Raw genomic sequence first — 12,870 nt, 5'->3', positions numbered from 1 at the left:
ATCAGAGGTCTACAACTTTATCGATTGAGTGAAGATGGGATGTAGCAACCGTTGGAGCGAAGAGTATGAAGTGGTAGAGGCGTACTATATAAAATATTTTACAGTGACGAAATGAAATTCAGAATGCGGTCAGGCAGTCGATGCGCGCTTAAAGACTGAGATGGAATATTTAGCGGGTGATCAGTCCGCTAGTCTGTATGTAGGCATTACAGATTTTCAGAGCGTTACACCGTCTACATGCTCTATATTACATTTTTCCCCAACAGTAAAGTGACAACACTATGGACACCAGCTTGTACAGTGGACAAACAAAATGGCGGAATATCGTGCTCGTACAGCGCTGTCTACTTTGGAAAGCCCCTCCGTCTGCATGTCTCCTCTATATTTCAATGCACTTGCGGTACGAGCTTTGGGCTTTCTCTAATTTGTGAATGAACGTAGAGTTTCTTTCGCTCTCAAATACCAACTCGGTGGAATTTTAGTGACAATGGTGGTAAACGAACCACTTCAAACCCAGTTCTGCAGCCTTTTCGTATGAGGATGCTGGACGTTTGTTTAGACGAACCAACTCGTACAATTCAGGTCTCTTTAGTTCACCTGAAACTGAAATTCCTCGTTTGTAGCCACTCTATCATCGCTGATTTTATCGATGAAGAAGTCGTTGTCTTCTCCTTTAATCCTCGAATGGTACGGTGCGTTGTCCATAATTATTTCAGCTCCACGAGGAAGAACTGGGAGGAACATATTGAAAAATCATTTTTCTTCATGTTCTCGTGGTAATCTTCGGTCTTCTTTGATTGAAACAACACGGGGCTTTGACCCAACCCCTAGAATTCCTTGTGTGGCAAACTATGAGACTTCTCTCTTTTCCTAATGGTGCCGCTAGAGTGCATTAACTCAATAATCTGCCTAACATTTTCCCTTGAATTAATTTCGATTCAAAATTTCAACTTTAAAAGCTACATTTTGATTACAAGTGTTACCTAGAACTAGAACTAAGAACTAAGGAAGCGAGAATATCTGTGGCTGAGGAAGGTCCTAATCTTTCTGCTCGTGAGTGTGCGTGCGTGTATGGGAACTGACCTGGCATCCAAGGTCGTTCCCAAATCTTCCAAAATTATAGTTATAACAAAGCTACAAGGCGTCACACTTCATTTTACTCTCATCCTTCACTCATATTAGGGTTGAAGTAGGCACATAGGTGGCGTTCCCATCTCAAATGATAATCATAAAAATGGATCTTTAATTATCTTATTACAAATACACTTGTTCAAAACATTTGGAACAAAAAAAAATTTGTAAGGTGCATAATATTGTCATCATTATTCTCTACATTTTTTGTCTACCATTTTTACAAAAGAAACTCAAACGCTAAAGGAAGTTTGTCTAAACCCCTCAAAGTTGATTGTATTAAAATTGTATACAGTACGAACTGTTGTAGAGAAAAACAGAAAAAAATCAACAGTTGTGGATGTATCAGGGATTGAACCGAATCGTAACCTGGATTAGTGACACTCCACAATTATATTCATTGTATCAAACCAGTTCCACAATTATTGTTCAAAATGTCAGGATTTAATCAGTAACAAAAAATACAATGAATGCAAATAAAAAGAAGAATAAAACAGTGCAATCACAAGAACGTTATTTAAATACAAACCTGCCTCGTTTACATAGCTGAATCCAAACAGTATAATATTTCCGTGTCTCGACGTGGAACAAAAAACATCGCATTGAAAAGTAAACCCAATCAGAAATACCTATTTGCAGAGTCAACAGTGTCTATGTATTCTTATCATTCCGACGTGAGCCTGGTTGAAACCCATTTCCAAAATTGTTTACTTACAATTCTGCTGATCGTATCCAGAAGAGGCGATTTAAATTCGTTTGTGAAAACGACAGAATTTCCTTCTATTGAGTGTTTCTTGTTTATTTTTACCAAATATCTCGTGTTGAGAATAGAATGTAGTTATTTTTTTTAGTTATTAATTCTTTTACTCGTATTTTTGAAAAGAGAAATTAGAGCTAGTTGTTGAGTTAGGTTTACATGTTAAGTTTGTTTCATTTAGCTGTCTATTGTGATGCAACTCTTACATGTAAAAAAACTATTTTATGAAAAAAATGTAAATCTATGTAATTTGTCTATAGTTTTTTGTTAGATTGTGGAGATTTTTCTTGCATTTGTTGTGTAGCCGATATCAATAAGAGTAGGTACAAGTAAATCAATTTCCCATCTATTTTCAATTTACTTTTGAACTTACATATTGCAATCTTACGAAATTCAACTGATGTGGTTTCATTTCATATACATTTTAACTTTACATGAGGGTTTCCATTATGAAAACTCATTTGCAAAAACTTTTACAAAATAATTTAGTTCTGAAAATAATATTATGATTTTCTGTAAAAGCTTTTAAAATTTTTCTAGGCGAAATTATTTCCCACAAAGGAGAAATGGATGTATTCCATGCTTAAAATACTATACCATAGGAAATAGCATCATATTAGTTACGTATCATACAAGTGCAATGATCCATACTTCAATTTAAAAAAAAAAATGCAACAAAAACATATAAGTGACACTGTTCAAGTCAGCATACAGTAAATTATATTTCAATTAAATTATATGGTTCAAACTATTACACACACACAAAAATACATGCAACCGAAAAGGAATATTTTAAATATAAAATGTGTTTCCCCAAGTATTACCGTGATAAATTACTCTCTTCAAACTCATAAATATTACAACACAACACTTGATATGTCAAAGGTTCTGTTAATTTTCCAGGAAAGTTAATACAACACGAAGTAATTTTGTCAGAGATTACGATTGCCACCCACTTCTGTTTGATGGAGTTAATATTTCTGTCGGACTGGTTTTAGTTACTTCATCTCATATAAATTCCACTAATACATACGTTGTGAGAAAAGTTAATGTTTCATAACTGTTGAGTATTTAAATTGTATTTAAATGTAATTCCTTCAGAAACCTTTAGTTGGACCATGAAAAGTTGTGAAAGGATTGTTTGAATGAATTTAGTTGTAGGTTTATTTTTGCAATTGATGTATTACAGGTTTTATTAATGTGGGCAAAATTATTAACACGATTTTTATCAGGCTCTTTAAAAACATTGAACTTTTGTGTTTGAATATTTGTAGCAGCTGTTTTTGTGGAATGCATGTAATTTAATAACAATCAACAAAATTATTACCCTTTTCTTCTTGATGACACTTAATAGTTAACTTTCTTCTAAATACTTGCATACCTCTAGGTTCTATGTATCTTGTCAAGACCTATGCGCTACTCAATTAAGTTTATAAAAACCCTAACTAGAAAAGAGTAGAGTAAAGATGGAGTTTATAATATACTTGACTTAAGATTCTCGGGGGAAAAGGTTGATCGGGGAAGGGAATAAAACAATGTAAAAAAACGTATTGTTAAGCCAAAACGTTATTCTGGAGTTGTGTGCTAAACTTAAGTAGTCATTTATATTGGTACCAGCAAATAATTTGGCTCATAACAAACGATGTTTTACCCTTCTTAATCATTCATTTGTTGATATCGATAGCATGATATTCTGCTTAAGTTTTTATTCCTCCAAACAAAAATGGTCATTCCATAAGGATACCAGATACTGTATCTGAGAGAAATCAAGATATACCAGAAACCAAGAGAAACACATTTTTAACTCCTTGGAGATTTGTTGATTATTGTGTAGTAGTAAGAGAAACAAATTCTAGAACATATTTGCAATTGAAATTGTTGATTCAATTTCATCACCAGTATTATATATAAGTAAAATTAGATTATCATTATGGTAGCCTAATGAAGTGAAATAATATTAATTTACCTACAGACACAAATAAATGCAATGACACAGTGAATGCAATGATGAGTTAAAATGCATGAGACACAGTCAAAATACGTACATGCTAGTGGAAGCACAGTCTGAAGGTGTTATTCATTATTGGACTATCGAGTAGGGATATAAACCAATAAAAGGTCGCAGATGTTAGAAAGATTAGGGTTTGGAGCGTTCCCATGAAAAATTCCAAACGTAGAATCACGAAACACTCCTTGCACGATAGTTTCAGTGTGTTGCATCAAATCAACTCATCCATACACTTCGCCGCGCTTCACTTGGCGTTTCAGATGATTTGGCGCGAAGGCACGAGCCCAGCAGACCGACAAATGTCGCAAGTGGGATGAAATAAAGACATTGGGCAAACCGACAACCGGACCGTGTAGATGTCTTTATATCCAGGAGGGAGGAGCTGGAGGAATAGTCACCATGGTGCTTCTGGCATGGTTGCTGGTGACGCTGGTCGTGGCAGAGGGAAGGACGTCGGATCATGAGGTGGGAGAAAATAAGGATCTCTTAGTCCAAAAATCGGAAGATCTTCATAGACTCCGGAGAGATGTGGACTCTGCAGTTGCTACTTCCTACGGTCATAAGGGGAGCCACAGGGGCGAAGCCGACCATCACTCGGGGAGGACCTCGGAACTTGAAGTGGGAGAAAAAGATCTCGTAGCCCAAAAATCTGAAGATCTTCTCAGACTCCGAAGAGATGTGGATTCCGCCGTAGCTGCTTCCCACGGGCACAAGTGGAGCCACGGGGGCGGAGCCGACCATCACTCAGACCACCACAGCAGCCACGGACACAAGGCTGACAAGGGCTATAAGAGTCATCATCATCACGACCACGGCAAGAAGGGGCATCACGACAAAGAGGGGAAGAGTGGACACTTCGAGGAGCACGGCGGCCATAAGAAGAAACACCATGATGAAGGGGGCTACCACAAGGTAGGGTAATATGTCTTTTACTTTTTTCAACGTAGTTTATTTAGGCCATTTGCTTGCTCGATCCCTAATTTTGCCTAGAAAACATCGAACTTTTAACAGGGGTTTATGAATAAAAGAGTTAACAGTGAAGATATATCAAAACACTCGTTATTTTATTAACAAACCCATTTAATTAAAAGTTAATTATGTTTCAGTTAATAGACCAATTTATTTATTTGTCAAGATAATAGATCTATAGATTGTAAAATTATGCAAATATATCATCAATTTAATTTCACTTTACTAAAATTTCAAACTGTTAATAAAACCTTAGTGAGTTTATTTTAACTTTTGATTTAATGAGTTTTCTATTGCTTTCTGTTCGGTTCTTTTAACTTTGAAATATCATTTTGGAAAATATCGTGTAATACATTCCAGTAGAAAGTATATCCAACAAAGAAATCAATTTTTTTTTATAAGTTCACAAAAAATAATAGTTCTATGTAGCCGATATCGTATCTATCACAGCTGATTATACAAAGATGGAGTTCTTCTTTAATGAAAAATTAATTTGGTATTTGTGTTCTGTGTTAACAAAGGTTACTAATAGTGATGTAACACATATATTTCATTAAAACAAAAAGCACATGTTTTGGAAAACCTCAGGAAACATAATTTCAATGTGTGTCATTTTTTCGGAAATGATCAAAATATTAGTATTATATCAAACGAGTTTTTTTTTTTATCTCGCCCTGCAATTAGTAAATATTTATTTTTAGTGGAGTACAAACTTTTTACATTCATTTATACTAGTTTGCATATACTTGTTGTTTTGCCCGTGCTGCGTGACGGGGCAAGAATACTTAATAGAATAATGCTCTAAATCTATTGTAAACAAAAAACAGTTGCAGTGCTTGCAATGCAAATTATTCAGGTAAATCTCAATCGTGTCAAATGCTCATTTGTGCAAACTGTGTGACAGGATCAAAACTAATAACTTTATCATTATGTAAACGTCTGTAATGAACTAGGGTAAAAGTAAACATACAAACCATAAATGGTAACAAATCTAACAGCTGACGCAGCTTCAAATTTTCAAATGTTACTAAATACAACCCTTAAAAGCAGTCAGAAATCACAAGCAATCAGAAAATGACTGTTAATTTATTCCAGGAACACCACAAAGGAGAGAAAGGCCACAAGGGACACAAATACCACGACCACGGCTCATACAAGAAAGGCCACAGCACCAAAGGCAAACACTCCGTTCACAAGCTGGACGAGCATAAGAAGAAGAAACACTTCTACGACGAACACCACGACGAGGGCCACCACAAGAAGCACGGAGGGTACCACCATCACCACGACAAGCACCACGGTGGGAAATACAAGAAGGGGAAGAAACACTCGGGCTACCACGAGGACCACAAGGGGAAGAAGGGACACCACAAGAAGGGGAGTCACCACCACGAACACGCGGGGCACAAGAAGGCGGCCGGACACGACGATAAGTACGGACACAAGTCTGAACACGGGAAGAAAGGAGGACATAAGGATCACAAGGAGTGGCATTGGCATAAGAAACACTGAGGTGGATTCCGGAGAGTGTTTGGTTATGAATGTAATAAATACTTAGTTTTATCGAATGTATGGATCAACTCGAGACGATTCAAGCTTTTGTCCGAGATTTGCTAGCTGGGAATTGTTACTCCAGGACTTTCATTAATTCAGTCTAAGCTTAGTAGGGTGTTGAATTAAATAACAATTAAAATATTTTTGATTGGTCAGATTTGAACCCCCAACCTCGGGGGGGGGGGGGGGGCTCGGGCACTCCTTCACTGCACTGTACCACTGAAACAAATTGCTTCCCATCGTTTCCCACCAGTTACGTGTCATTTAACTAATTTTATAATTCTTTTAATTCAATACTTTGTTTGTAAATTATTGCTGGTCGTCTGGTAGTGACTTATGAATTAAGGCACAAATCGAAAGTTTTTTTTACAATAATACAGATATTTAGTCGAACAAACTTATAAATGGTTGAAAAGTCTACTTGCAGTGTTCATGGTCAATAGTCTTTGGCTAGGTGATTGTTGGAGTTGATCATTTGTTTATGCAAACTTTTAATTCGATATGTGTTAAGTTTGTGATAAAGTTGAGTACAATTTTGTTTGTCTTTCTCACTGTCAGTAAACTAAAAGATTATTTCGTGGAATGACTCATAAAAATTTCTAGTTGCAAATTAAAAAAATCTACAATATTCTATCACTATTAGGATGACCTAATGTAAAAATAGAATTTTCTTTACTATTGTTTTATTAGACTTAGGTTTATTTATTATAAATTTACCAGTTTATTTTTTTGTGAATACTGTGATCTGTTATGAGACTGTTTATACGATGTATTTTGATTGTTGTTTGTTGGTTTGTAAGTGTAAATAAAATTTGCATTTAACTTAATTTGTGTTTGTTGTTATTAAAATCTGTAGTACTTTCTTTGTTTTTTTAGTTTCTAGATTACTTTTTATTTCACGACTTAATATTTAGTGATAAGTTTTGTATTAAAAAGACTTAATTTTCTTTAACTTCAGATTGAGATAGTTGATAACTGTAAGTAGCCGTTTCAAAATGAATGTTTACAAAGAAGTAATAAAAATACTTCATTCCTGAAATATTTAGAAACATTGAGACGTTTGTATACCATAACAACATGATACTCAATTTGAAGACATTTTATTTACCTGAATGCATTACAAATTTGGCATCATACAAAAAAATCATAGTCAAATTATGTATTTAAGAAATTAACCCTTGTAGCAATATTTCATCTTAAATTTGTTGTAAATTATTATCTTTTTCACTCAACCTTTCTACCAATATTTTTAATCATTTACTTCATATGACTTTATTAATGTAACTTGTCTAGCGCAAAACAGTTCTCGCCCGAAAAATCTATTCCTTCTAATCATAAGGTGGGTCTGAACGATTTGTAACGAAAGAAGATGGATCACAGCTTCATATCATATATCTTATCGATTTGATAGGTATAAACCTCGCTCAGCAGTATAGAAGTCCAGACCATTTGACCAGGTAGTGCTAAATATAATCAATGATAACCTTTTACTTATTCGCATAATTAGTAGGTACACGTGAACCATTTAAAATTTAGTCTTAAAATGAATAACATCGTAGTACATCTCTTCTCCGCAGTTTACATGTTACAATGTTTACTCAGGAAAGGTGTAGACGTTCCGATCAGTGAGTGTGGGATTGTGTCGTAATCGGCGCGAAACGTGTAAAACCGGCGGGAAATTGATTGTTCAGTGGCCAGCGGTTAGTTGCATAAGTGGCCTGACCGCAAGCTACGTGGTTTGGCCCTGGTACATACTGTCGATGATTTGTGCAATAAAAATGCACAATTGTTGCAATGCTGTGTGAAATCGAACTTACCTTGATTTGTTGTAAGTGATGATTTGGTTGTATGTCTAAAGTTATTAAGTAGACTTACGTCCACTTCGCATCCGAGGTCGATATAGTTTGTGTGATAGGACCTGTCTTCTAGCCTTTCGAATACCTGGGGAGTAGTTTAAGGTTCGATCCAATCACAGATAGTCGACCTGTCAGGAGGCAGGTTACATCATACAAGCTGTAGGCTTAATCCTGGAACAGTTAGTCATAGTTAATAGTCTAGTGAGTCGTCTATAGTTAGCCTCACATATTTCTTAATATATCCCTCAACTAAAACTCATTGGCTTTTCGCAGGATTTGAACCCGGCACCCTGAGGACCCGAGCTTTGCGCTAATCACATGTTTTTCCTTTCCAATATGTTGTAGTTAAGCAATTAAATAAATTTTACTCGTTCACCAAAAGATGCTTACTTGTTCACTTGTGTAAAAAAGAAAATGTGATGAATACCTGAGAAGAGTTGCATATTTATAAGGGAAAATGAAATTAAATAAGCTAATCAATAAGTAAATTTTGACTTAAGTTGTACTTAAAGAACTTCTTGCCCGGAACCAATGGCCAAAAGTATATAAATTTGGACGTAATCGATGTTCTTGTCATTCGCCTTTTGGGCCTGATGATGATTAAATGTCTAATCGAAATATTTCACTACTTGCCATCTTTTATATGTATTTATCCTTTTGTGAGCCAACAGTGACAATTTTCATTTATACAACTGTAATGTAAAGAGTTGAACACAGGTTTTAAAATCATTTAGTACCCCATACAAAGTGTTAAATGGGCAACAATATATGTTATTTTCTGTTAAAGAATCAAATTGACAGTGTTTCATGTCATTCATACAAATGTGATTTCAAAACGTTTATCAGAAAACTAAATGACTTATTTTTTTACAAAACACCGTCGATAACATAAAACTATTTAAATGCCAAACATTGCTTTGACTGTTACTACAACACACGGCAAATAAGCCGATAAAGAATGATGTACTGTATTTACATTAAGAGACTATTCAATTTACATGAACAAACAACGTCGCTATTGGTTTATTTGAATGCGGGCGCTTGTAAATTGGTTTTATCTCTCGGCTTCGTTTAATTTTTAAATAGCTTAATGTATTTTTGGATTTATTTTGTAAAATTACGTAAACTTTTGCCTTAGCATACTACTTTAAAATATGCCATATTAGTCTTGAATTCGTAATGTTTTTGTTACATACACATATTCAAAAATTTGGAAATCCTATTATTTAGCCGTAGAGATAATACTTAGCATGGGTTTTAGAAAAAAAAATTATAAAATTACGTCACTGGCTTGAAAGTAAACATGTTTGTATTCATATTTAAATGGAACTGCCAAAATTGTCCAAACTTGATTATATTGGTTTATGTTTATGGTCCATTCTGTTTACTGTTCTAATAAAGGTGGGTTAGTGGAGACTGTTTCGGATATTTCAAAAGTATATTTTTTAAGTAACAAAAATATACTATGTTGTGATCTTTTTGAAACAATGACTCTAACCTCGCTGCAACAACAATGTTTGTGACGTTTACTCCAACAACAATGTCTCAGACATTTGCCCCAACAACACTTGCTCTGACCTTTGCCCCATACAACACTTACTCTGATCTTGGCCCCAAACAACAATAAATCTGACCTTTGCTCCAAACAATAATGTCTCAGACCTTTTCCACACTCTGACATTTTCCCCAACAACACTTACTCTGATCTTTGCTCCAACAACAATGACTTTGACCTTTGCACCAACAACAATGCCTCTTACCATTGTACCAACAAAAATGCCTTAGACCTTTGCCTTAACAACAATGACCCTGACCGTTGCTCCAAACAACAACGACTTTCGCATTCACCCCAACAATTACTCATACCTTTGCCAAACAATGTCAACATGTACAACAATGTCCTTGACAATTACCCCAACAACAATGACTCTGGCCTCTGCTTCAACAACAACGACTGACCTTCAACCTTACAACAATGTCTCAGACCTTTGAACCAACAACAAAGCCTCTTACTGTTGCCTCAAAAAACAATGACTTTCGCATTCACCCCAACAACAATTACTCATAACTTTGCCCCAAACAACAACATCTTTTACATTTGCTCCAACAACAATTCCTCTGACATTTACCCCAACAATGACTGACCTTTGTCCAAACAACAATTACTTTAGTCAGAGCTCACAGTTAAGCCTCTGTTCTAGTCCTACCCTAAGCTAGCCCTAGGGAGCGATGAGTGAATGTTTAATGTCGCATGATGGCGCTTCGGGTAGTTTGGACAACTCTGATTAATTAGCCAGCTATAATATGACAAACAATAACGACCTGTTATCTCGCTTCAAGCGTTAAACCCTGTATAAACTACATTGCACATTTGGATGGATAATTCCAAGCTTTTTACGTCACATCGTGATAATAGGACTTTGATTATGGAAATATTCCCTAATGCCTTTAGCCTATGTAAATTTATGTGTACTATTTGTGCAAATCGACGTTGATGGAAACCTCCCATGGAAAAGAATAGTGAAATTTAAAAATAAATTTGCATATTATTACATATAGCTTTTAAGATTTAAAATACTACCTAAACTTCAATAGAAAATCAAATACAAATTTTAAAAAACCATTAGTACGATGTACTTGTGTGTAGCTAAAACCAAGGTGCTAGAACATCAGGAACTATTGTAAAACCAGTTCATAAACATAAGAGATATTTAAGGAGTTACGAAAATATACTTACGAAAGCTTCCTAGATGGACTAAATAAAAAGAATTTTAAAAGTGACCACTGATTGGGTGGAAGTTTTATTTAATCGATTCCTGATGACGAGGGGAGTTACAAACTTTTCCCAACCATAGAAAGACTACAGTGGAACAAGGTGCTAGGGCATCAGTTACTATTTAAAAACCTCTGCATAAACATAAGAGATATTTAAGGAGTTAAATCTTCAGTTGTTAGCAAAACAAACTTATATTTGCCATAAATAATAGACAACGAAAATATACTTACGAAAGCTTCCTAGATGGACTAAATAAAAAGAATTTTAAAAGTGACCACTGATTGGGTGGAAGTTTTATTCCATCGATTCCTGATGACGAGGGGAGTTACAAACTTTTCCCAACCATGGAAAGACTACAGTGGAAAAATTATCAGTTACTATATTTTATAGGTATAATATAGCAATTAATATTTTCTTGCAAATATAATAGGTACAAAAATAAAATAACAAATTCATCTTCAAATAGGCCTACTCTAACACGTTTTAAATACTTTCTCGTGTACCTTTCTTACACAATGTATTTACAGATATTATACAGAGACGTTGTGTATAAATAGTTATTTTCATACTAAGAATTCAGAAAATTTGAACAGTTAATGTAAATACCAATAACATATTGAGTTCAATATTTTAAATACTGTCATTTAGATTATGGCAAAGATACAATTTACTGTAATTTGAAAACTATCCAAAAGTGAAACTGCAAAAGTTATAAACATTCAAATAAACTTGACAGCTATTAAAAGCAAACTACAATAGAGTAATTTTAATACGAATAATGTTACGTTCACAAACCATGAAACGCTAAACATGGCGGTCATGGGACATGAATTACCACATTCATCAAGGCAATTCAGCATTTCGTGTCGCGTCTGAAATACTGTCACTAACAACATACACATGGCGTTATGTCAAAGCTATCTCCTGCAGTAAATGTTTTACATTTCCTTCAATATAGTGAAAAATGCTTCAAAATGTACGTGAACTTAACTTTAAATTAATTAAACACACGTATTAAATATTTACACTTATATTTTTTTACACCTACACTATAAAAATCCTGCAATACCTGAATAAGGATAAAATGGGTGTCAAATTACCTAATGTATATACACAAAATATTAAAAATAGAATTAATTGATAATATGTTGTAAATTTATTTTATTAGTCCCTAACGGTGATGTAGGACTAATGAATTTCTGTGTAAGTTATCTCTTCTGAAATAATTTTATTGATAGCAATAATTCTATTACTAATATTTAATTACATTATACTGTTATTATACTGTTATTATACTGTACTTATATTATACTAATATTACTAATAACAAAAAACAACTTTACAAACGATGTCTTACCACCATGTTAGCCTATAAAGTATTATACTAATCAATTATTGATAAATTAATTGTCATATATATTTATACAGTACAGTTTAAAACATTATTAGAACGTGAGTACCCTTTTTGATAATTTTAATTATCGACAACTTGTTTCTACACTAAGGTCATAGTCATGTTGACATTTTAAACAAATATAATAACAAATAATGAAAGAAATAAATACAATCATTATTTAAGCTAACTTAGAATTTATAGGATCTTGATTTCTTTTTTGTTTCATTTTGTGTATATTATGTAATATTTCTTTTTGTAACTTAAGGATTTTTCAAATATCGGATTTGTTTTGTTGGTGTTCATGATATTCAGTGAATTTTTAGGAAATCTTTTGTAATTTCTAGTAATTTGAGTACTTTACCATTATTTTAACATGTCCTAGGGTGGTTTTGTTTTGGCGGTTTTATAAATTAAAAATTGCTC

The 12,870-nt window shown here is 34.1% G+C and overlaps 1 protein-coding gene across 1 annotated transcript; it reads left to right on the top strand.

Moving 5' to 3' along the window:
• The first annotated feature begins 4,295 nt into the window (after positions 1–4,295).
• LOC128984807 (histidine-rich glycoprotein-like) lies at positions 4,296–6,377 on the top strand. Its single transcript, XM_054404175.1, has 2 exons — positions 4,296–4,808; positions 5,961–6,377. The coding sequence occupies exons 1-2, from the start codon at positions 4,296–4,298 to the stop codon at positions 6,375–6,377; spliced, it is 930 nt and encodes a 309-aa protein (XP_054260150.1).
• The last annotated feature ends 6,493 nt before the right edge of the window (positions 6,378–12,870 follow it).

Source organism: Macrosteles quadrilineatus, unplaced genomic scaffold (genome assembly GCF_028750875.1).
Source record: "Macrosteles quadrilineatus isolate MER2022 unplaced genomic scaffold, UCM_ALF_1.0 Scaffold_2__2_contigs__length_208266976, whole genome shotgun sequence".
Lineage (NCBI taxonomy): Eukaryota > Metazoa > Arthropoda > Insecta > Hemiptera > Cicadellidae > Macrosteles > Macrosteles quadrilineatus.
The sequence above is the reverse complement of the archived record's forward strand: the minus strand, read 5'-3'. Positions and strand labels throughout refer to the sequence as shown.

Bases quoted from the DNA above. Each gene is read 5' to 3' on its own strand.
- LOC128984807 (XM_054404175.1), top strand. From the start codon at position 4,296: ATGGTGCTTCTGGCATGGTTGCTGGTGACGCTGGTCGTGGCAGAGGGA. The intron at 4,809-5,960 runs GTAGGGTAATAT...AATTTATTCCAG, and splicing joins ATGAAGGGGGCTACCACAAG to GAACACCACAAAGGAGAGAA.